Source organism: Mustela putorius, unplaced genomic scaffold (assembly GCF_011764305.1).
Source record: "Mustela putorius furo isolate JIRA1106 unplaced genomic scaffold, ASM1176430v1.1 tig00004033_pilon_pilon_pilon, whole genome shotgun sequence".
Classification (NCBI taxonomy): Eukaryota; Metazoa; Chordata; class Mammalia; order Carnivora; family Mustelidae; genus Mustela; species Mustela putorius.
In genome coordinates, this window is record NW_025422169.1 from 8,649,293 (window position 1) to 8,675,226 (window position 25,934).

Consider the following 25,934-nt stretch of genomic DNA (forward strand, 5'->3'; position numbering starts at 1 on the left):
ACACACGACAGTTGACCGAGAGGCTGCTTTCCTCATGGGGAAAATAATGGACAATCTTAAACATCTTCTTGAGTCAGGGACTCGTCTCCATCACCAGAAGGGCCCCTCGGAGCAAACTGGAAGAGGCTGGGTACGTGCCACAGAGAAAACACGAGTCCGGCAATTCAGCCACACTCAGGACCTTATGATGGTTTTAGCTCAAAGAAGGGATGAGTAACCCTTGATCCCCAGGTCATTACTGACGAGACACCACGCGCCATGACAGGAATGAGCACTCATGACTGAATGGTCTGGAATTTTTAATGCTCTTTAGAGACCCAGATTTTCAGCTGCAGAAGCGTATCTTAGCAAAAAACGAACTTGTGGAAAGAGTATCTCAGCACAGCTAGTTCCCAAATGAAACCAGTGTGCGATCAGAGGTCCCTGGACCCCAGATCTGGGCTGCTAGAGTTGAGCAAATCCAAGTCCCCCAGCCTGCGATGACACAAGACAAGGACGTCACACTCTCCCGGGGGTCCCCAATATCCAGACTATTTTTCCTGCCATAGGGTCAGATGAGCAGTTGACAAACCTCTGTGGAGGGCCAGGCGGTCTATAGCTCAGGCTCAGACAGACGGTAGGAGTCTGTCCGCACCATTCAACTCTGCTACGCACTGAAAATGCAGTAAGGCTCTGGGATACTGAAGTCTGAATTTCTTAGGATTTTCACACGTCACAAAATACTTCCCCCTCTTTGATTTTTCTTTGACCATTAAAAAATGTAAAACCCATTCTAACCTCATGAACAGGACACAAGCTGGCGGTGTTCTGCCAACCCCTGGACAGACTGTGTTCTGCAGAAACAGGGTTCCCAAGGGTCCAGCTCAGCGGGTGTCTGCCAAGGCCTCGTATAGTATGTGCACACAGTAAGCGCTCAATGAATACTAACCGAGGAATCGCTGCTAGTCGTACGACTGTCGCCTGCGGGACACAGCATCCCACACGGCTGAGCTCAAGCACAGGAAATCCCTCCCTGCGAGACGCGTGACTCAGTGCTGGTTGTTGCGCGGCGGCCGCTCCAAGCCTCTGTGTTCAGTGCGGGTGTCCCGTCGCTTCGCCGCCCTCCAACAACTGAACACCGCCTCGCCCTCCGACCGCAGAGGCCCCCATCGGCGTCCGTGAGCTCACTGGGCCCCACGGCTGTGTGCCCCACAGCACCCCGGCCGCTGTGGCGCCAGGGGTCCCACGTGTCCCTGCGGGAGGAACACATCCGCGCCGGTCACCGCAGCACGGGCGGAACCGGCGGCCTCAACGAGTCCCTGCGGCCAGAGGGTCCCGCGGCATGTTCTCTGCACCGACACTGCCGCGGTCGACCCGCGGGGCCCCGCGTCTACGACACCCTCCGCAGCACCGAGGCACGACGCGGTCTCGGAAGTCCCTACTCAGAGGAAGCGCCCAGCTGAGGGCCGCACAGCAGAGCTGGCTTGGGGCGAGGAGCGAGGGGCCCAGAGCCGGCCGCCGCGTCCGTCCGGCCCGCCCCGCCCCGGGAGCCCCTGACCGACAGTCACCTTCTAGGACAGTTTTCTGAAAATGCACCTGCGTTCCCGCTTTGTCACCCCACCCACGCTGACGTCGCCTCTCGGCCCTCGGGACGGGGTGGGGTGGACGGGGCGGGGGGTGTGGACGGCAGCGCGCACGCGCAGCTCACCCCCGGCCCCCAGGACAGCGCAGCGCGGGTCCCCGGCTCCGTCCTAAACCCCAGCGCCCCGTGCGCCTGACTTCCTGCAACCGTCCTGCCGTCCTCGCCGTCGGGACTTGCAGAGGCTTCAAGTTTAAAAACCTCCGTCACGCTGTCCTGGCTCTGCCGTCCCGGTCACCGGGGGACACCGGGGTCCGGAGGGTGACTGCTGCGGACCCAGGCAGCGCGCTGGCCAACCCGACTGTGTGCGCGCGCCTCTGGAGCAGGGAGGTGGCCCAGGGGTCCCCACCGCGGTGCCCGCGCATACGGCGGCCCCGAGTGCTACCCCCGCCGCGTCCGCGCGCACGTTCCGGGGGGCGCTTGCTTCCCCGTCCGGGTCACCGAGTCCTGCCCACCGAGTCCGGCCGTGGCGCGGGTGACCAGGGCGGCCCCGCACCGCAGAGAAGTGGGTCCCCCTCGTCCCCCACGTGCCCACAAGGACGGGGCCACTCAGTCGGCGAGCATCTGCCTTCGGCTCAGGTCGTGGTCGCGGGGTCCTGGGTTCCAGCCCCCGCGGGTCGAGCCTGCCGCCCCCGCCCGCTCAGGCTCGTCCTCTCCCCGCGCGTCCAACAGACAAACAAGGTAGGGAAGGACTCCAGCCGGGGAGCGGGGCGCGCGCCCACCCGGAGGTCCGCCGCCAGCAGCGCACGCCTGGGCGGGCACCCGGGCACTGGGGGTGCCGTGGGGGACAGGCGGGAAGGACACACTCAGGGCCGTGTCTCGGAACGGCGGTCCTCCCTCCTACAGCCCGAACAGACCTCAGAGAGGCGGCGGCCTCCCGGCGGACGGGCCTCCCCGCGGACGGGCCTCCCCGCGGACGGGCCTCCCCGCGGACGGGCCTCCCGCTCTCTTCTGAAAGGACAGCAGCGTCTGTGTTTCCGCTCGGGGACAAGCATCTCTCTCGGCTTCCTGGGCCTGTCACAGGGGTGCCGCCTGCCCCTCCCCCAGTCGCGCGGGGCCCGCAGCGGGAACCGTGCCCTCTGCAGCGCTGTGTCCGCCCTGGTCACCCCCGCCGAGCGCGGCGGGGTCCGCACTAAGGGGTCTTATCCTGCTGAGGAAACCAGACCAACCCTCATCTCCTGATCCCTCAGGACAAAAGGAAAAGCGCCGATTCAATTCAAGTGACCTTATTCACAAAAGATGCGTCAGTTAGAACGGATATTTCACCACCCAAAACTCTTCACACCCATATGCAAGCTTTCTGGCCTTACTGTTAAATTCATCATGAGAAGATCATGTAGAAAATGCGTGGTTCTCTTTCTTGTTTGGGTCCAGGTCAGAGGCTACACCCGACTGTAAGACCCTCTGGCTTTAGTAATGCTCCCATCACCTGTTCCTGGAGTCAAGCCTCCTAAAAGATTGGTTCAGACAAAAATTACTTTTTAAAAATAATTTTTTTTTGTTGATATAAAAATGGTATGATCCAGCTTTAAAAGCTGTAAAATATATTTGGCTCATGTTCACTTTCTCTTTTTGTTGTTTTATTTACAGAGAGAGAGACAGAAGAGCAGAAACACAGCGGGGCAGTGGGAGGGGGAAACAGGCTTCCGGAGGAGGAGGGAGCCGAGGCGGGCTCCATCCCAGGACCCTGGGATCATGACCTGAGCCGAAGGCAGACACTTAATGACTGAGCCACCCAGGCGCCCCTCATTTTTTAATAGTACTATGTCTGTCTACCATATAGCAAATAAAGACAAAAAGCTTCTACTTCTATTTAAAAATCAAATCTCCATTCCAGATTTGTTAATCTGGCTGAAAACTTGACTTAACTACATTCAGGGTGAAAATATTCACAACTTTCTCACATGAACAGAGAAACAGACCAGAAAGCAAAGGTGTCAGTCTCATGGTCAACACGCCGCAGGGAGTACATGTTTTCAAAGTAGTTTCTTATTTTTTTCTTTTTTGAAGATTTTATGTATTTATTTGACAGAGAGAAAAAGATCACAAGTAGGCAAAGAAGCAGGCAGAGAGAGAGGGGGAAGCAGGCTCCCCACTGAGCAGAGAGCCCGATGGGGGGCTCGATCCCAGGACCCAGAGATCATGACCTGAACCGAAGGCAGAGGCTTAACCTATTGAGCCACCCAGGCGCCCTAGAAGTATTTTCATTTAGCATTTTGTTTTACTTCATTCTGAACATTAAATGAGTGACCTCCCTACTTTGGGAATTAAAAAAAAAAAATTTGTACTGCCCGCACAGCAGAAAGAATGAAAAGTGGATTCAGAAGTCCGTCTCCATCTCCAGTTCCAGGAACTAGCTTTCATCAGGACTGTGGCTTCAGCCCCTCAGCGAGCACACGTCACACTGACACCCCCAGAGCTCAGCGCCGTCCACAAGCTGGGACCGACCCGTCGGACTCCAGGTGGCCCCTCATGGCAATGGAGTCCTGGGTTAGTTTTAGTTAAAGTCGTGAGATGCTTTCATTTTCATTATCTGCCAGACAGAAATCCGGGTCGTGGGCCCCCTAAGGCCTGTGCAAGTGCCCAGTGCCTCCACGGGGCAGTGGGGAGAGAGCTCTGCATGCCCCCCAGAGAGGTCTGTACCCCCTCCAGAGACCTCTGCCCCTAGAGAGAGGACTTCACCCACCCCCCCGCCCGGGAGGTCTCCCCTCCGGCTTGGAGAGGTCTGTCTCGCCCCCCACCTGAGCTCTGCCAGGCAGCAGGCAGCGACCTCAGCAGCGGCCCCAGGGACAGACAGCGTGTTACTCTGCTCACACGCTACAGAACATTCAAGAAGTTACCAAACATTATCCTGCTGTTCCCAGCAGGAGCACAGCCAGAGAGCATGGAGCGCACACACACGGGCAAGTACACACGGCACACAGACAGGCATGCGTGTGCACATGTACACACGTGCGCACACACCAGACACATGCACAAAGAAACCCCTGGTCCCACATTCACGTGCACACGCAATACACCACGCGGAGACACCCACGCAAGGACACAAACGCACAGGGGCACGCAGACTTGTGCACACGCACAGGCCCCCCTTCCGTGACCAGCGTGTCAAAGGATAAGCTGACATTGTGATCTGGCAACTCTATAAAAATGAAGCCCTACTGAAGGAGACATCCGCGTGTACCCTATCACCCTGGTGACAGAACACTGGAAAACACTTTCATGTTGGTATAAGCAGGTATAATCCTCCGAAGGGCAATTTGGTGATTTTTATCATGAATTAAAATGTGCTTATCCTTTAACTTTATGAATTCCACTTTAATAAATTTATCCTGTGAAGGTGATTAAACAGAATTACATAAATAGTTGTTATTTTTAAGTGTCTCTGTTTTCAAAAAACACGACTGACTATATTGTGTTTTAAAGATATATCTTTTAGGCAAATAAAATCTTAAAAGCTACTTTCACTTAAAAGTTATGATCTTCTCATTTTTGTCATGAAAAATTCATGGCTATTTGGGGAATATAAAATTCAAATACGCTTGACTACAACAAAATACAAACTTCATTTGCGTACAGAAATAAATTAAAGCGAGAAGACGGCTCGCAAGAGTGGGTGTGTGAGCGCGGGCCAGGGCTCGGCAGCACATGGCCCGACACCGCTGGTCAGACAGGACGGTGCGGCTGATGGTAATGTGCACCAGGAGGGCATAAACTATGGCTCAGGGACAGTGCTGGATACACACCGGTGACGGGAAGTCATGTGTGAAGCACAGACACGGGACAAACGGACACATGCACACACGCTTGTGCTCAAGCACATGGAGAGGGGTCTGTGAGGACATCCGCCTGCTGTGTCCTAGTACTTCTGGAAATGTCATTTTTTCTTTATCCTTCTCTAAATTACTTGGATTTTTACAGGTAAATATAAGAGAAATAATTTTAAATCCTCCTTTTTTTCTAATGAATGATAGTTCCCTGTAAAGTGTAGAACAGTACATTACTAGAATTTTTTTCAAAGCAAAATGCTAACGTGACATTCAGAGGCTACTTTTTACAAGAATAATCTACCCTGTCTGTACATTTAAATGATTAGAAAGTCAGACATTCAAAAGAAATATCCTCAAGATCGTAAAATTCCTGAGATTTATTATGAATGTTAATAGAGTTATTTTAAATACAGAAAACTTTCTACCATTGCCTTCTTAAAATATCTGGAAATGGTCAGATACATGCGTTAAATCATGAATAGTTCACCACTGGCTGAAACCAATTCTTAGTGGCACTTTCAATACTGTCAGGGACAGATTACATAGAAATAAAAATCTCCTGGTCACTCTAAGATACCAGAAATATTCAAGTTTAGGTAGTAATGGATGGCTGCCACTACTGCTCCAACCTGCACTGAAATTTGGCTCTGGGCATCTGCCCTTCAAAATTCCTCGTGAGTGTGTCTAGTTAATCTGTGCTCTTTCTAAACACTAATGGAGAAGGACACTGGGCAGTGATGTTCTCATCTGCAACCATGTTCTTTGTCCCAGTCTCGACCCTCTCCATTCCTTAAGAGCAAGAACATTTAAATCTGCTCGGTTGCTTTCATATTAGATCACGAAAATGGTTTTATTTGAAGTTTCGACACTGTTTAAAAAAACAAGTCAACCACAAGTCTTCCCTTAAAGATACTTAAAATCCCCTTAAAATTTCAAGGTTATTATGATTCCTTCTCCCATGAAAGAACTGCTAATACATATCTTTTTCTTGAATGTAACAAAACAACAGAATAGATCCTACACAGAAATAACTATTTCTTAAGGCATTTTAAAGCTCAAAATAAAACTCACCATCCCCAACCCAAACACAGGTGTTTTGAGCCTCCCCAGAGCAGCTCCCAGCCTAAGAAACAAGTGCGGGGTCACGAGTGTTTACGGACTCAGCATCCCTGCCTCAAGTTCAAGCCTCTCACAATGTGGGCAAGTACAGATGGACAAAGACGAAAGGAAAACCAAAGGACAGAAAGAAAGACAGATGGGGTACACTGAGCTCCACTGTGGCTACCATGTTTGGCCCAGTAACTCTCTGAAATGTTAAAAAAACCATCTGGCCTACAAAGTAGAGCAAACACACGTGGAAGAGGGGACCTGACAACTTGACCGTGAAATCCTATGAAAGTAGCCTTAGACATTTTCTTCAAAGGTATAATTGTTCAATTTCCACTCAGGAATATAAAATATCCACAACAAAGTTTAATGCGTCTTCAAAAACCCCAGTGTTTTTGCTCAGTCTGTACTATGAAAGCTGTGGCCATGAGGACACCTGGACATCAGGAATTGCACTTTGGGAAGGTCAGAGCCCCTCCCATCCGATCAGCAACCACCTCTTTGTATTTTTACTACCTTAATGCTCTTGTTCTTAAGGTTTCATTAATACCTTACTTCAAGTGTTAACTGTTACCGGAAAACAAATATTTGCTTTTTAAATGCACAATCCAAATCCATAAAAATAAAGTACGGATATTTATGCAGTTCCCCCACCCCCATGGACACATCATTGATTCTTGTAGACCTCAAAGAGGAGGTCTGCAGCTTGAGGCTTGATACTAATACATGCAGACTGAGGGGTTCATCAGTGACCGAGCATTTCGGCACCTGATTATGAATCATTACACACCCTGTTGATAACGCCACCCTCATGGTCGCCGGTGTGTCTACTGAGCGTGTACAGGGGTGCTGGTGAGCTGAAGCACACTGAGGTAACACTGAGTACATACAGTGGATGGTGAGATAAAATATACCGAGGTAAGACACTGAGCGTGTACAGAGGTGCTGGTGAGGTGAAGCACACTAAGAAAATACAAAGTTACTAACACAATATTAGAAGCTCATTATGCTGGCAGCAAAGTTAGGACCAACACTGAAGAAGGGAAAAATTATTAAGATACAACTTTTTTACATTATAAACGAATATTTAACTCAAGTAATACAAAGTATATTCAGAAACTGAGCCCGAGTAATCTGGGCGACTTGCATGGTTCCAAATATGGATCATAGCAATTATAGATACAAAAACAACAGAGGGTGCAATAAAATAACCTTGTACTAATCACCATCAACGCCATATGCGACGTACTACACAGGCGTCACACACCACTTGTACGCACACACACACGTTTTACAACCAACAAGCACAGCCGGGTATACTTTTCACTAGGGAAGTAACAGGAATGCGAATAATTGTGGCAAGTCCCTATTTTTCCTACCCGACTATTTCACTCCGCTCTAAGTGATGAGAGTGCTTACATACAGCCGCCCCGTGCCCCCCACCACAATGAAACACAAGCAAAAAATAAACTAACCCGTGATAGGACAAAAAATAAAGGCGACATTACATGGATATCAAATGGGAAGTAGATACAAAACGCTTCCAACAATGTGCCTTCTGCTGGCTGTGGTTCCTGAGCGGAGAGGACAGACTGAACCCAACCCGGCGAGGGCGGCTACTCCTGGACTTCCAAAGGCTAGCCATGGCGGGAGTCACGCAATCCAGAGGCAAGTGTAACATTAGGGAAGAAAGTGTACTTTTACGTGACTGGAACGTTCTACGGCCCATACCGTGAGAATGTCAGGTGTTCTGGGGTAGCACTGACCAGTGCTGTGTTCATTGACCATTGTTTCGGCAGATGACCCCCACCCCCCAGTCCGTCATCCATTCACCTGGCGTGCCCACCTGGGGGGTCTTGCACAGCTATTACCAGTGAATTCCAACCCTCTGACCAGCACATGAAAGCTCGTAGGTACTCACCCTGCATACTGGGCACTGCCAGTGACTACTGCTGTCTCTAAGCCTGTACTCATCAGACAAACACTTGGAATGATACACACGAAAACACAGGTCACATATCAACACCTCTCCAGGCAAATGGCATTCAAAACAATACCAGTCATGATTTTCTGTTTCCCAGTCCTACAAAAAATACAAAATAATTTCGTATGACATTTTGTCAATATCTGCAATGACTAAGAACAAAATTGAAACTAAAGTCCATCAGAAGTTAGGCATTAAAAACAATTTTAGACATTTACTGTGTTAAAACAAGAGGGAAAAAATACCTAGAAATTTGCTTCTTTAAATTTAAAAATTCTTTCCTAAACAGTATTAATATTCAGAATATTTTAAGGTGATCTGATAGTGAAACCAGCCCAAATGAAGTAAGTCCAGAGCCAATCCCAGTTCTAACATTAGCTTTCATTTTTTTATATCATCTATGGAATAATTTCTTCAATAAACTGAAGACCCCAAACCAGCACCTACAGCTTAGTATTTCAAATAAACCAACCTCTGTTTTGTTCTGCATTTTAAACAAAATACAGTAAGTTCTTAGCACACTGTGAGAACAGACAGAATCGCAGTAGACGGGGATGCTCACTGGTCTGAACTTCCCATCCATGGTTTGGACGCTTTACTGAAAATAACATTAACCAGAATGTCCGTGCTCTGACAGCTGTCAAATTTTCAGGGTCTGTTAAATTTGGAAAAATAAATTGAAAATGTGAAACTAAAGGTTTAATCACATTCTCAAAAGGACGTTACCATAAAGAAACAAAAAAAGCAGCAGGCTTCCTTCCTCAGCGGGGCTGTCCCCGTAAGGGAACAAGCATGAAGGGCAGGTGCTCTCGTACATTTTCTGTCACACTTTGTGTGTGAACAGCCAATGCCACTAAACGAGGAACAGAAAGATATCACAGTTGTCTTAGCTTAGCACTGATTCATTCATTAATTCCTCATAAATATCACTCTTAGCTTTTACCAAATACCTGTGTTAAGAGTGAGGGATTGACTCGACCTTCCTCCGTCGATGTGGTTAATAAAGGAGTAAGGGTCGAGCCCACACGTAGTACAATCCAGGCCACTTTCAAGGGGGACCCTGAAGTTCCAGGCTTATGTTCCGCCATCATTTTTCTTCTCATAAACCATTGCCTACGGTTTGCTTTCTGGTTTCCTCTCAGGCCAGTCACTCCCCCAACACGCAGGCTTCGGCGTGGGACTTGTCTAGGGAACAATGGCTCGTCCGGCACCGAATCTGCACCTGTCCCTGCTTGACCTCACGAGGGGCCTCCTGGCCACTCCTTCAAGCAAGAAAGGTTCATGTCTTCTTACCCATATTCAGAGCCATGGCTCGAGTATATTACCAAATTCTGCAAAAATGTAAATTTTGTTCGCTTTTTATTAGAAAAAGTGGTCTTTACCAACCAAAGTAATAAAAAAGCATGACCGTTTCTGGTTTTCTGGTTACTTGGTGCAGATTTGCTGCAAACTTACTTTGGTGAAGGGATTTCAGTCATACTACTTAAGAAAAGGTAAGATATTGATTTGACATTTGACCCTAACATGCGCACGGCAGAAGAAACATCGCTCGCGGAGCTGGACAGGACACGTGCAAGTGGACGTCTGGCCGTGACAGAGGTCACTGGGGGCACTCATCTCACGGGGCTCAGGTGGGAAGCTGCAATTCAGTTTTATCTCATAAAAGTTACAAGTTTGGTCTCATAAATCGTCGATTTTATAGGATAACATACTTTGGTCTATTTTTAATCAACAGACTCTTTCCCAGTCTGAAACAATGTCTTTCAGAATATTTTCTTCAAACCTGTTCAGAAACATCTTAAAGGATTTCAGTGGCTTGTCTTTGACTCATTATGAACAACAGAACCCACCATCCTTCATCATTTGGAGTTTTTTGTTTACATTAATTCACCTAACTGTAATTCTCAACATGGGAACTCGGACCATCAAGAAGGCTCACAGCTCCGGCCTCCCGAGTGCTCCTGCCTTCCTCCGACCCGCCCCTTCCCGTCCCAGAGGGACACAGGGAGGAAAGTGGATCTGTCTTAACCGGGGGTGCACTGCTAGCCCTAGCTTCTCACAGCTGTGGGAATGAATGCATAACTCCAGTCAAGGAAAAGGAAGAGACGTGTGGGTGCCTGTTGATGTCACAGCTGTGTATGTGCCGCTCGCTCTTCAGGACAGCGGCAGCTGCTCACGTGTAACACGCACAAGTCAAGTTCAAACGTTCCTAATTGTGAATCCAGGAAATGTTGTTCTGGGTATGAATGCCGTAAGGTGTTTGTTACAGGAGAGCTGCTGCCGTGTTTCCTCCAGTGGATACAATCCACTGATATGGGGCTTCAGAAATACTCCATGTGTGTCAAGGGCTACGTGTGCATTTTCACTGGATTTCATCAGTCGTCAGCCACTCAAAAGCCTGATCGACAGCACCGGATGTGATATGACAGTCCAATACTTTCAGAAAGGTTTAAAAATGCAAACCTACTAGCATAAAATCCAAGACTAGAAGCAATGTAAAGATAGTATGATTTTAATGAGTAATTCTAGCAAGAATAAACTAAGAGAGCCTAAAAAAAGATGGAAATGGATACCAAAAAAAGGCAGAATTAAAAAGTAAAACAACATAGCGCAAAATCAGTTCACCTTGTTTGGGGCTGCTGTCCTGGAGAAAGGCTGCATGCTGTAGGCCTTTCAAAATAAAAACAAAATAATCTTGGTCTACTACAACCTTGTTCCTTGTCAGGCAATACACGAGCTAAAGGGACTTTGTACACAAACTATTATTTGTTACACAACTTCCATGACTTTGTACATGATATCAACTCATTATCTACATCTGTGCTAATCATCAGTGAAAAGACAACCGCATGCAAACTCAAGGGTCGTCCCTAGTTTACGAGGAAGCTTAGACACTAACACAAAAGCCACAAATGGACAAAGAGAAGATTCAGAGAGAATTCATGTACCATAAAACCTACAGTGATGTTACGAAAACATTTTACTGAAATTCGGTGCCATTATAAATTGGCCCAAGACTATGAATGTAAGTCCTTTTGATATGAAAGTGGTTCAAGGCTCGATTTTTTTTTTTTTAAACTTGGGAGTCACGAATGTGTACAAGGTAAGCTCAGTACTGGACTGTGGCGTGAGGCTCACACCGGCCGTCTTCAGAACCAGGAGGAAATAGTCCCCCGCCTAGAAACAGCCTGCGGACCTCCATCCGTCACCACGGACAGCGTTAACTTAAGACCCTGGAGCTACCCTGGCTCAAATCCCCGCTACAGCCTCCATGGGCTCTGCGATCTGGGCACCCTCTTAGCTTCTCTGGGCATCATTTTCCATCTGTAAAATGAAAAAAAGAGTAGTGCCTCATTTTCTGGGTTTTTGTAAGGATGAAATGAGCTGCTATGCTTAGTAAGTGCTAGTTGGTTCCTGAGACCTCCCGCTGGAGTGCAGAACCAACGTGAGGACAAGTCACATAACTATGTTGCGTTTGCAGGAACATGCATGCGAGGTTCTTTCTCAGGACTTCAAGTTCCTGACGACAGCTGACAGTTTTCTGTAAGCTAGAGAGAGCAAGACCCAGCGCTGACTGAGGGCTCGCTAGGAGAGCTGTAGCCGTAACCAGACCTCCCAAACTGTGATACACACTCGGGACATTCCAAAGAGATTCTAATACTTAAAGTCATTCCCTACTTACATGTAATGAGCAGATAAATCTCACTTTATCAAATATGTGTCTGATGTGGTATTTAACAAAGGTACAATGCAAAATTAGTTAATCATCGAGAGCTAAGAATTTGGTGATTAAAAATATCCCGTCATTTTAAGTATTATGTATTAAAAATAAAACTATTATAACTCTGCTTAGAGAACTAGAATTTAGGAGGGGAAAAAAAGAAACCACACACACACACACGCACACACACGCACACCCACATACACACACCCACCCACACACACACACACACACACACACACACACACACACGACCAGTCATTCAAAGCTGAACGGAATATAACAGAGTAGCGTGACCCAAAATGCTCTACTGGAGAGAATGGAAATTCTTCACCAAATCAAGAATAACTTCTAGGTATGTTACAGTTTGAATACACATAGAATCATAGTTAAATAGGTTTCTAGTTAATTAATAATCACATACACTTACTACTTCACTTCATAAATAAGTGATTTTGTATATCTTTGCATCTGAGACACGTTGTGGATCTTTGGAAGAAATGTGGAGTTCTGCACACAATTAGCATTAATGTAATAAAATATATTTCATTTAAAAAATATCAATGGTATCCAATGAGCTTGAAGTTTTGCACTCAGGGTACCTAAAACATATGATTAATTTATGACAACTAAACCACAAAAATGCAAAGATCTAAATTTAAACATTTCTCAGTTCAATACTTGTATTTATGAAGCTGAGACAGTCAAGCTCCCTGAATTGAGCAGCTTCTCTTCCTACATTTTCAAGAGCAAATCAAGAGAACACTCTTGCCATGGCTGTGTAACGGTGTCACTTCTGAAGGAAAAGACACAGATGCAATCCTCTCTTATCTAAAGGATGAGAACGTCACAAGTTCCCGGAAGGATGTAAACCACCGCTGCTTTCAGACTGGTCATTCTGAGTGTGGAGAAACAGAATGACGGGCAAGGGTCTATCTTGCCCCTTTGCAAATTAGGACCAAATTCGTGTATCCCCAGGAGAACACGTGATCCCGTCAAAGAAACCACAAAATGTGTATTTTCATTAATTATGCTTCTTTAAAGTGTTGAGACCTTAAATACATGGGAAACAGCAAAAAATAAAGAATTCTATCTTTTACCCAGGCCTCCTTTGAAAGCAGCATGAGGTCCTACTTAACGGCAGGCCCGGCCGGAATCCATGAGAAGCCCCGGCACTGGAGCAGGCACGGCAGCTGGGACCTGAGCTCCCGCGCGCACCTGAGGCAGCTGCAGAAAACTGGCCCAGGGCTCCAAGGGACAGTGCCAGGGTCCCGGGGCAGCTGCCCTACGAACACACTGATCTCGAAATAGCAGTAACGGGAAAGAAGAAACGAGACTCGAGCACAGACCGGGGAGGTGAGTAAGCCAGACAGTTCCATAGTCCGTGCCACAGTCATGCAGCTTAGAGTCGGCCTCAATCGACACCGGTCACCAAATCGCCCAGCGTCAGATCAAACGGTGAGGCCAAGGCCCGGCTCTGCACCAGGGACCGTGAAGGAAGCGGGAGTCCTGACAACAGACAGCATTACAACGACCTCCGCATCCAAGCGCATACTTGATGCTTTCTCTGCACACCGTCCTAGCTCCAGGCTACCTGCCGAACCAGACGGCCCTGCCTTCTTCTAGAAGACCTTCCAAATGTCTAGCGAGCACCTTCTGCGCTAAAAGTGGAAGTCTGAGCAGTTAACGTGTTTACTGCCAGGGGAGCTACTAAATGCCAAATCCAGCCCAGCCAATGCTAACACTCTGCCCAGGATGTAGGTGTCTCAAGCGTGACGACCCCACGTGGACTGAAGTAGCGTATTTCCTGCACATCTCTCCAGCGGGAGCAGACGATGGAGCCGTCTAGGAGAACGTGCAGCCCTGCTTTGAAAATCAGAAGAAAAAAGCCTTGATGTAAGGAAACGCTCAACAGTGAGGTCGCACAAGCTTTCACTCTGTGTCTGGGTCTCTTGGCCTCGGCTCAGGTAATCCCGAAAGCTCTGAGAACCGCCTCCAGCAGAACTACTTGGGTCCTATGAACGAGTACTCCTGACACACAGACCTGGAAGAGAGCTGTACCAAAACTCCAGGGGTGGCCCTCAGGTTCAACAAGATTGTCATTTTAAAATTGGCTGGTGCAGATAACTTTGCTGCCTTGCTCACTAATATTTAAGCAAATCGTTAAAAAAATGGAGAGTGGCCTCATTTTTAATAATTGTGGTTTTCCTTCTGTTTTCTCAAATGGAAATACTTAAAGTATCACCAGGAAGAGGCCCGTCTTCAACTTACGCAGGCTTCCTCTTCGACAGATTATACGTAATTATTTCCGGACTTATTGTTAGCATTACGCATTTATTACATGATTGCCGGGTTTAATAAAAATAATGTCTAAGATACACATATCTTTCAATTGTGTCAGTTTTTGAAAAGCAGCTTTGGGAGCAAAGGCGGCCAAGGCGGAGGAAAATGGGCCCCGACGGGCTCTCCGCGCAGGGGCAGGAGCAGCCTCGGCACCACCACCCCTTCCCACCATAACGGCAGTAAAGCCAAGCCCCAGCTCTGGGCTACACAAGGGGTCTCGGGCATGTGCTGCGGGGAATCCCCACCGCGGAGCTGTAGCTCCTACTTTCACAGATTAAAGAAGAGCTTTACCACTCATTTTTCAAATGACAGAACTTCCTGAGTAAAGAATATGTAACTTCAGGACGTCTGGGGGGCTCCGTCATTAAGGGTCTGCCGTCGGCTCAGGTCCTGACCCCAGGGTCCCGTCATCCAGCCCCGCGTCGGGCGCCCTGCTCAGTGGGGAGCCTGCTTCTCCCTCTCCCTCTGCCTGCCCCTCCCCCGCTCTCTCGCAAATAAACAAATATTAGAAGAAAAAAAAAAGAATCCTTTAACTTGCAATCAAAGGTTTAAAAAGCAATAAGTAAAAAATCTTATGCCTTTCCTTCCCGAGCCGTGTGTATCTGCTTGACTTGTCTCGACAGTGAGTCAGAAAGTCGAAGGTCAACAAGATGAATAACACGTCTTTCATGTAAGAACTCGATGTTCAGAGACTCGTACGTACAGGTGGGGAGGCATGAGGGAGAGCCACGAGCAGCTCCGTGCGAGTCCGAGCAGGGCCCTCCCCTGGCACTGGCTTCCCTGAGACGTGGCGGCCACACGTGCTGCCGGCAGTGGGGGCTGAGCGCACCTTCCAGAGGTGTGCGGGTCACAGCAGCCCGGTACACAGTGGCCCACACGCCAGGCCACACATGAGCTTTGTATCCTTCTGGGGGCTCTCTGTGCATGAACACAGCAGCTGGACAGCACACGGGGAGCCTGGGCTGACCCCTCAGGGCTCCGGGAGTCACACACGGCTGCATCACTCCATAGTGGTCCTCAAACTGTGCCAGTGTCTTGGGGAAATGTCTTTACTAGTGTCTTTGTGTTGGAAGAGATGGGTTTAGAAGTAAAAAGACCCTGGTGACAATGTTTGTTTGTGTGGTTACTAAGAAATGTGTTTTTGCTACACTACATAGGGACGTTTCTTAAGCACACTTATTTGCTGGCCAAAACTTGCTTTGAGTACATGGTTATACGCTCTATATAGGTAACCTCACTTAAACCTTACAATAATCCAACGAAACACATATTCATGTGCTCATATTTTAGGGGAAGAATGAGGGTCAGAGGTGAAGAAACTTCCTCAAGGTCGCACAGCAAAATAAACACCTGGCCTGGGACGGGCACCCTCCGTGCTCACGGGTAAGACCTGACCTTCCGCTGCCCTACACTGCCTCTGCATGTTCAGTACCTGCTTATTTTATAAACGAGGCACAATTTTCACAACCCCAGCTGCACCTGAAACATGCAGACTTCGTATAGGAAATGTCTGTTAAGAACCAACCAGAATTAATAGAACCTGCACACTGGTGGTTTGAAATTTTCATCTTGAAAAAAGAAAAAAGGGTTGACACTATAAATATGTCCAACACAGAATGCAGAGTCGAAGACGGCCGTGAACGCGGGACAGCCCATGAGCTGCTCGGTGGGAGCCGAACTCCCACGTGAAGGGGAGGACGCTCACTGGGAGGCACAACCCTAGACGCAGAAGTGAAATCTCCTGCCTGGAAAGTGTATGTGTGGTACACCGGCTAAGTCCTGCCCATTAAGCTGCACTTACTCTTGGTTGATTCTATGGAGACCTCAGAAATTTCTATACTACAGGTTTTCCAAGTGTCTGGGATTAGACATTTTCTGTTACTTGGTTATCTTCAGTATATAATAAGCTTATCAGCATCTGGTGGGGACAGGGTGAGATCACCTCACGTTGTAATTATTGGGACTTGCTTCCCAAAGTTTCTTTACTGGCAACAAAGCTCTACTATTCTGAGAGGATGTGGACAAAGAAATTATTATGATAGAAACATTCTTGCTTAAGTTTTCAAGAGCACTTCAAGTGCACAGATCAAATGATACCAATGAAAGTAAACACTGTTTTCTTCCACATTTCCTATTTGTGGAAAGTGCAAATTTTCTTTCCTCAAACTTGGAAGGCAGAGATTAAACTGACACACACAGTGTTAGAAGTGAACAGCTTCTCTAACATTCAGACCAGCTGCCCCCAAAAAACCTGTGGTCTGTCTGCTGCTCTGGGACTGGACAGCACGCACAAACGGGACCACATCTGCTGCGGACCCGGAGAGGAAAATACAGTTCACAGTTCCTGGGGAAAGTTCCCACAAAGAACCAACTTTACGATTTTGTGTCATTTTTATGGTATTGGAGAAGTCACGATGAACACTCTCTAAACACCTACCTACTAAATCGATTCCTTTTAGAAACTTTGAAAAAGTATCTATTATATTTGAAACCTATCATCTTTACATGATGTGCCTTAGCAAAAATTAAGACTTTTCTAATCAAGGTATTAGAAATATCATAGGCCAGGGGCGCCTCGGTGGCTCAGTGGGTTAAGCCTCTGCCTTCGGCTCAGGTCGTGATCTCAGGGTCCTGGGATCGAGTCCCGCATCGGGCTCTCTGCTCAGCGGGGAGCCTGCTTCCTCCTCTCTCTCTGCCTGCCTCTCTGCCTACTTGTGATCTCTTTCTGCCAAACAAATAAAATAAAATAAAATAAAATAAAAAAGAAATATCATAGGCCAGTAAAGGTAGAAATATAAAAGTATTACACATGAAACCAATGTTTACATAAGAAACAAATGCACTTCTCTATGTGCCTGAGGCTCCAAGTAAAAGAAAAGACTGAAATGTCCTCACTCAGAAGGGGAGTCAAAGTAAGAACTAGGCAAAATATAAAGAAAATGAGCTTTGTCTTTCCTGATTCCTGCTGGAGCGCCAGCAAACCGGTTATGGTCACAGTCCGTGAGGACACTGCCCAAGGAGCTGTAGCTCCGGCACAAGTCCCACTGACAGGTGCCCCTGGGCGCAGATGCCACCAGCCCAGGAGGACAACTTCCTGTTCACTCTGTCTACACGGCATCGACACCAGCCTGCATGAAACAGTCCGCACTCATGTTTCCTGGAGAACACAGGAAGACTGCTGCATGCGTACAGTAAAAGGGGACTCTGTTTTATTTTTCAGATTCCAGGGAAACTGGACAGAGAAAGGAGACCCTTTGTAGAAGTAAGTTTCCTCGTAACGAGGGAGGAAATTATCCGTCCTGCCAATGTAGGCCTTTCCTGTTCATAAGAAGTACTGAAGGAAAACACTACGAAACTTCTAAAAATGAATTGCTATGGGTTGTAGTTAAATAATGTTCCAAGATGTCAAGTCAACATCTCCCAATTTATGCAATAAAGTGTACTTACGATCTCGTCTCCTGGCAACCAGTATCCTTCCTGCTCAATACCAGCTTTTGAGCCTTTGCAGCCCACTGTTAAGGTTTCGACAATGAGACCGTCTTTCACAGCCAGGCTCAGCTGACGCGTGGTCTCTTTTGGGTGCATACCGTGGACTCGAGACATGTACCTGAGTGCAGAGGGAAAACAAATGAAAAACCCCTTAGGACTCGGAAATAAACAAATAATTAGGGTGATTTATTTCTCCTTTGTCACAAGTTGTGCTTCCGAGGGCCCTACAGAAGAAACAAAATCTTGGACATTTAAAAGTCTTCTAATTATCATGCTATTTTAAACCTCAATCCTATTTGTGTATTTAGAGGAGTAATTGTTCAAAATAGTCCTTAACCGGCACACAGAAATCACTTTGCATATTTTAGTCTAACATCCCACGTAGCTCTGGCCTCCACAGCGACTGTCACTAACTTTTGCTCTGCAAAGTCTGAATTCAGAATTTTATCATCTCTAGCTACAAGACTTCAGAATATAAAATACTCTAACTCAAAACTCAGGACATGACACTAAAGAACGTGTAAGAATCACAGGAGCGGTTGCCAACATGGAAAGAAATAAGAATGTATGTTGGGGTCAGTAAGACAAAAATGTGATTTTCCAGGAAATATACTTTGGATTGGATCACTAACCAGAATCCCTGATTTACAGTTACATGGCATTTTATTCAATTCTAAAAAACGTATTTCAGACGCACTCTGGAGCACAGAGACGGCCACCGCAGGCTCCGTCGCGCTCGCCAGCTCCAGGAACTCCCGTTACCGTGAGGGTGTATCTGCTTCGCAGGTGGTCTCGGAAGGAAGGACAGGGTCACGTCCGCGAGTGTGCGTTCTCCCCCAACCCCGTCCATCTCTACCGGGAGGCTCCTGGACACGCAGACACAAGGCACAGGAGGGGACGTCGGGCCAGCCGCCGCTCCCCAGACAGCCGTGCGTGTCCAAGCTGTGGGGGCGAGGCCCACAAGGTCCGTCTGTCATTTCGGTATCAAAGCCTTCGCGACAAATCACTTCACGAACGCAAGTACTCCTCATGGAACCACCTTCCAAATTCAAAGGACACATTTCAACAAACAGTGAATCCCAGCGGAGGACTGACGGACATCCGTGCGGGGCAGGCCACTGCTCTCTGTGGATGAGATCACGGGCTCCAACTGTCAACGCAGGCAGCCCGAGGGCTCACGAGGAGAGCAGGGGACCAAGGGGAGCATCCCGCGGCCTTGACCAGCGACCTGTGAGCAGAGTCGACAGGGCCCAGGGAGACACCAGGATGCTGACGGACAGCCTGAGGGGAAAAGGCGGGTCACTGGTGGGGCTCGGTTCTCCCGTAGAAAGTCAGGGCTTGTGGGTATCATCCAGTCCAGCGTAGGCCTCGGGGCAGGGATGTGGGCCGAGGTGAACGGGTCCAAACATCCCCCCCATTCACGGGGGAAAGCCAACAGAAAAGACCTCAGGAATGAAGTAGTCCGTCTACATTTAGGACGCTCACCCTCAGAACAAAAGTACAAATGCTCTAAATTATCTGAAAAAACTCTTTTAAAAAAACACATTATGTAGTGAAACATAAAAACACCAAAAGAGGGACACCTGGGTGGCTCAGTGGGTTGAGCCGCTGCCTTCGGCTCAGGTCATGATCTCAGGGTCCTGGGATCGAGTCCCGCATCGGGCTCTCTGCTCAGCGGGGAGCCTGCTTCCCCCTCTCTCTCTCTGCCTGCCTCTCTGCCTGCTTGTGATCTCTGCCTGTCAAATAAATGAATAAAATCTTAAAAAAAAAACAAACACCAAAATAACCCCAAAAGAAACAGAAAGCATATTACATACAACGACAGGACCAAAACCAACTTTGTTTAATAAACAAACACTGGCTAAACTCCACAGTACAAAAAAGACAGACCGGATCACAACAGTGAAAACACACAGACTACAGGACAGACTTCCAACGCGACAGAACAAGCAGGCACGTTGCAGAAATGCAATCCAGACGCAGGGACCAGCACGGCAGCCGACAGGACATGGAATCCAAGGCGAGAACTGTTTTTTAAAGAAAGACACTAGGGTGCCTGGGTGGCGCAGTGGGTTGATTGACGGCCTTTGGCACAGGTCGTGACCCCAGAGTCTCGGGACCGAGTCCCACGGCGGGCTCCCGGCTCCATGGCGTGTCTGCTTCTCCCTCTGACCTTCTCCTCTCATAATCTCTCTTAGATAAAGAAATAAAATCTTAAAAAATAACAAAAAATGAAGACACACAGGGCACAGGTCGTTAGAAAGCGAAGACTGGAAGAAATAAAAGAAACACTGACAGGAATAGAGAGTTAAGAAACTTTACGGCTCTCCGTCCACAAAAAACATCCAGCGGACAGAACGAGGTGTTCACCGAAGAGCTCATTAACAAGACAAATGTAGTTAAATTTGTTCAGACCTTCAACAGGTCCAAGGAAAATTCATTACAGTTGAGCATAAAACTGGACACGAAAACCTTATTTAAATTACGTACTTGAGAGAGTGTGTGTGTGTGCAGGGGAGGAGCAGAGGGGGGAGGAGGCGTAATCTCAGGCGGAGTCTGTGCAGCGCGGAACCCAACACGGGGCTCGATCTCACGGCCCCGAGGCCATGACCTGAGCTGAGCTAAGAGTCGATGCTCCATCGCGGGAGCCCAGGTGTCCCCCCCAGACAACTTTACTTTAGATTCCCAAAGTACAGACACTCCTCGCAGTGAAAGCAAACCCGGTATTAGTAACAAAACTGGAAAACTATCATAAACTAGTGAATTAAAAACGTTATCTAAAGATTGCAAAAAAAAAAAAAAAAAAATCTCAGCACAGGAACTAAAAAGCTAAAGCATAGCCAGTTAAAAAATAAAAAGTGAAAACCAGTATTAGTTTAAGAGTCCCTCAAGGGAAAAACAGAAACATCACCAGCTTCTCAAATTAACAGTGAGATTAACAAAGCACAAAAGCATATAAATGAAGAAATGCCTAAAGAGCCACGGCCAAATGCAATAAAGAAATTAAAATTATAAGCAACTACTTTGCTCATTTCTGTACAAAAATAGAAAATAAACAAACACTATCATTTTCTAGGAAAATATAAATGACCAAAGCTTGACCACAGAAAAAAACAGAATATGTGAAATGAAAAATTTCAAAATAAATCAATAGAAGAAGTTGGCAAAGAGCTTTCTTAGAAAAACTCCAGGTAGGGACATATTCACAAGGGAATTCGATCAAACTCTTAATGGCCACATAACTCCAATGTGGCTTAAACTTTTCTGGTACATAATAAAGAAGGAAAGCAAGGAATCTAGCCTAATAATGGTAACAAACCCCTACAAAAATGGCACAGAAAAGCCAGTGTTCCACAGGAACACTATAAAAACCTTAAATATTTCAAATGACAAAATAATATTAAGTATAAACATAAGACAGATGTTAACATTCTAATACAGTCAAAAAAAATCAAAGGAATATACCATAACTAAGTGTTTAATTCCAGGATTTTGCAAAGATTTATTATTATGAAGAAATCTAGGAGTACAATTCATCCCACTGATAGATCAAAAACGAGAAACCATGAAGATTTCTATACGTATTAAAAAGGCATTTAGTAAAATCCGACCTCCGGCCTCTGACAACATGGAATGAGTAAAGACTTCCTTATTTCAATCCGAAATATTAAAGATGACTTTAACCCTCTGCCAAAGGTAATAACCAGCATCGCTGGAATAAAGAAATAGTGTAAAAGTTGGTAAAGATTTAAAATGATCATTATCTGCAGATTACATATGTAGAAAACCCAAGAAAATCAGCTGACATACTATTTTAAATAAAATAAATAGACAATTATTTGTGTGGCTACAAATGAATACATCAAAATGAATAGCACTTATATATACAAACCAAAAATACAGTTAGAAGATTAAAATAAGACCCCAATTACTTACAACAGCTATAAGAAAGAGCGTAATAGACAGTGATAAATAGAAGAAATGGCAAGATCTGTATGAAAAAAATCCTGAAACCTGACATTCCTGATACGGGAATGGAAGACGACAAAATCTGAATTGCCCCTAAGATAATTTAGTAAAGTGTCACCACAAAGTGGTCAAGTTAATATTAAAGTTCTACAGAGAATTTAAAAAGAACTTCCCAGGAAAATTCTCTCAGGGTAACATCGGTGTTAAGACATTACAGAGCGGAAGCAATGGAACCTGTGCGCGGAACAAGCACACACTCCAGAGAGGGACGCGAACACACACTGTGATTGTGATCAAAGCGCCATTTCAAATTAGCAGGGAAAAGATCAATCGGCACACGACATTAGGAGAAGGGCCTCACAGTCTTGAAAAAAGAATAAAGACAAAGCCCTACCTTAGTCTGTGCCCATCAGTAAATTCTGAATTGGTCAGATTCAAATATTAAAAAGAAAACCACACAATCACTAGAAGAAAAACATGGGAGAGAAATCATGGTGTGAGAAAACCTCCCAAATCGGAAACAAAACCAGAGTGATTTAAGAAAACACTGGAAAATTTACATAAAATCAGCAATTTCTACACAACAACAACAACAACAACAACAAAAACAAAAAAAATCCAAACAGGATAAGCAAAGTCAAAATCACAAATGCTAACCTGGGAAATGTGTTTGTAATATATCTAACTGAAGTTCTACGTACTCTAAAAATTTTTTAAAATCCCAAGTACTAAGAGAAACCCCAAGATTTTGTATCTGCTGAGCTCACGAGGACACTGCATCGACACGCAAGCTTGCTGCGCAGTGCCTCACGGGGGCACCGAACGACCACCTCCCCGCAGGGCAAACATGTCGCGAGCACCGAAATGTGTGCAGCAGCTCCCCGTCTGGAAACTCGTCCTACAGACAGACAGGTATGAAATAATAATGGACGCAGACAGGAAATCCACGTTAGTATTGGGGCATCAAGAGCAGAAAGAAGTAAACACCAATCTTAGGGGACTGGTCCAATTATAGCACAGTCATACCGGGAGTTACTGTGTAACCATTAAAAAATGAAGCAATGTTGCAGATGTTAAGATAATGTAAGTTCTAAGACACTATGTTTGAAAAATCAGGGTACGGGGTTAGCATCAAACACACAGAAAGAACATACAACTCAACAACAAAGAGCCAGGCACCCCTCGCCCAGCCCATGAAGCGTCTGCCTTCAGCTCAGGTCCTGGTCTCAGGGTCCCGGGACTGACTCCCACGTCGGGCTCCCTGCTCCACGGGAGTCTGCTTCTCCCTCTCCCTCTGGGATCTTTCACTCTCTCTCAAATAAATAAAATCTTTTTAAAAAATTGGCGAAAGATCTGAACCAACACTTCCAAAGATGACAAAAGATGGCCAGCAGGTACGCAAACAGATGCTGAACACCGGTCGTCATCAGGGGAGGCATGTCCGAACCACACCCACCACCCCTGCACACACACCTACACTCCCGCAGGAGTGTTATTCAGCCACAGAAATGAACGAAATGTTGCCATTTGTGACAACATGGATAAATGGATTCTGAAAATACACACACACACACACACACACACACACCAAGCTCACAGACACAGAACAGACTGGCGGTGGCCAGAGGTGGGGAGCGGCGGTGGGGGATGAAATGGGTCAAGGTGTCCACTGCCAGCCACAAAGTAAAGGTCATGGGGGTAGAATGCACAGCAGGTGCTTATGGTTAACAACACTGTATTGTGGATTCAAAAGTTGCCAAGAGAGTAGATCTTGAAACTCCTCATCACAAGAAGAAAATGTTTCTTCTAACCATGCCCGGTGATGAACGCACTAGATGGGCCCACAGGACCGTCCAGCCTGAACACAGGAGGGTAAGGGGCCGACCCCAGCACAGCTGAAAACCCACCTGGAATTCCGGACTTGCCCAAATTTAACTACTAACAGCCCATCATTGGCCAGAAGCCTAACCGATAACATGAACAGTCAATTCACACACATGTCGCATGTTCCGTGGACTGCGCACCGTCATCTTCTTCGGTAAGTCAGGAGAGCGCGACCGTGACTCTTAGGAGGAAATGCATTTCCAGCTCTGTCCCAGCTTTAAAACAAAAACTCGCTTGTAAGTGGATCCTCGTAGTTCAAACTGTTCAAGAGTCAGCTGTGTAGACAGATCCTGAATCATGTCGAGTACCTGAAGCTACTACGTCACTTGTAAATCACACCTCAATTTAAACAGAAAAAGGAGAAAGAAGCTGGTAAATAAAATCACAGTATAAAATGGGAGTTTCCCAAAACCATTCTAGGCTCCCGTCGGCACTTGCGTAAGATCTCGTGGTAGATCCGGGAGCGATCAAGAGAGGCTCCTTCCAAGGAGAGCCGGGCAGCTCAGCGAGCAGCCGCGGCGTGCAGGGCCCCACCGCGCCCCCGCCTGCTGCAGACGGCGGCCGCTCCGTCGTCCCCGGCAGCAACGTGAGCCGCCCTCCACACCGGCGTGCCGCCGCGGGCAGCCCGTCCCTAGCCTCACACTCTTCTTGCTCATCTATTCATCCGAAATAACTTTAAAACCAGTTTGCCAAGATCCATGAAAAACACTGAAATTTTAATTTGAGAATAAAAACCATTACAACAGTACGTCTTTCCTCTGATTAAGTTGGTGCATCTGTTCATTTGTATCTTCTACGCTTTTAACAGTTTTATAGTTTTTCTCCCTAAAATTCTCACATGCTTTTTGTGATATTTTTTCCCTAGTTACTGCATATTTTTTTGTTTCTTTTGAAGAAAGGATTTTATTTTATATATTATTTTCTGGCTGGCGGTTTCTAGTTATCTACCGAGAAACCGTGCCAACCTCTCACGGGGGCCCACAGCACCGCCCTGCCCAGTGGTCCTGTGGGTACCCCCGTCTCAGACTTTGCAGAGGGCTCCCGCAGTGGTTCACCATTACGCCCGACACCTGCTGAGGGGCCTGTTACACCAACTCTATAGAAGCACAATCACTACAATGCCGCTGCAAGACACTGGTAGCGACGTCTTCTTAAGGAAATTTCTTTCCAGTCCCAGTTTGCTGTTTTATTTCATGAGGCATCACAGCGCACTGTTCTTGGAAGGACTTGACCCTGGTGACACGCAGCAGGCAGGAGACAGCTGTACAGCACACAGCAGACACAGAAGAGCTGGTTTCTCTTTCCTGGCAGTGTGAGGTAGGGGCAGCGGAAGGCAAAGAGCCACGCTTGCGGACGGAGGGCTTCCACACAGCGCACAGGCAGAAGGCCATGGGGCAGACGCAGGAGGCCCCTTTCTGGGGACAGGATGACCCGCAGCGCGCACAGATGAGGGACCAGCTCTCCCTAGTACACAAGAACCGTCACAGCTCCACCACAAAAAGTGTGTTTTCTTTCTTTTTATTAAACTCAATAGCCAACACACACTACTTCCTCGGTTTTTGACGTAGTGTTCAAGGATTCATTAGTTGAGTACAACACCCAGGGCTCCTCCCATCATAGTGCCCATCACCGTGTCACCCCAGCCCCACGCCCCCCTGAAACCCTCAGTTTAGTTCCCGGAGTCCACCGTCCTTCATGCTTTGTCTCCCTCTCTGACTTCTTCCCACTGAGCTTTCCCAGGAGCAGGTCCACAAGTGCAGACGGAGCCGAGATGCCCTTCAGCAGACGAATGGGTAAAGACATAGTGGTCCGTGTACACCACGGAGAATGACTCCAGATGAACACCCACCATTGGCATCAACACAGATTGAACAAGAGAGGATTATGCTAAGGGTTTTTGTTTTCTGAATGAGAAGTTCCGGTTTAGGCAATTTAGACTAAAGAGTAAGTGATCCATATGCATTTAAAAGCTTTGTTAGAGGGACGCCTGGGTAGCTCAGTTGGTTAAGCCTTCGGCTCAGGTCATGATCCCAGCGTCCTGGCATCGAG

General features: G+C 47.0%; 1 protein-coding gene across 7 annotated transcripts in view; it reads right to left on the bottom strand.

Annotated features, from left to right (window-relative positions):
- ZMYND11 (zinc finger MYND-type containing 11) overlaps positions 1–25,934 on the bottom strand; it is a 113,198-nt gene that overhangs the window by 23,716 nt on the left and 63,548 nt on the right. For 5 of the 7 annotated variants that reach the window (XM_045072345.1, XM_045072344.1, XM_045072346.1 and 2 more), the window contains 2 exons: positions 17,991–18,150; positions 8,417–8,578 (listed from right to left, as the gene is read on the bottom strand). In XM_045072345.1, the coding sequence (XP_044928280.1) occupies positions 8,417–8,578; positions 17,991–18,150 (322 nt within the window). The remainder of the gene's footprint in view (positions 1–8,416; positions 8,579–17,990; positions 18,151–25,934) is intronic. The other 2 variants (XM_045072349.1, XM_045072348.1) reach the window with 1 other exon arrangement.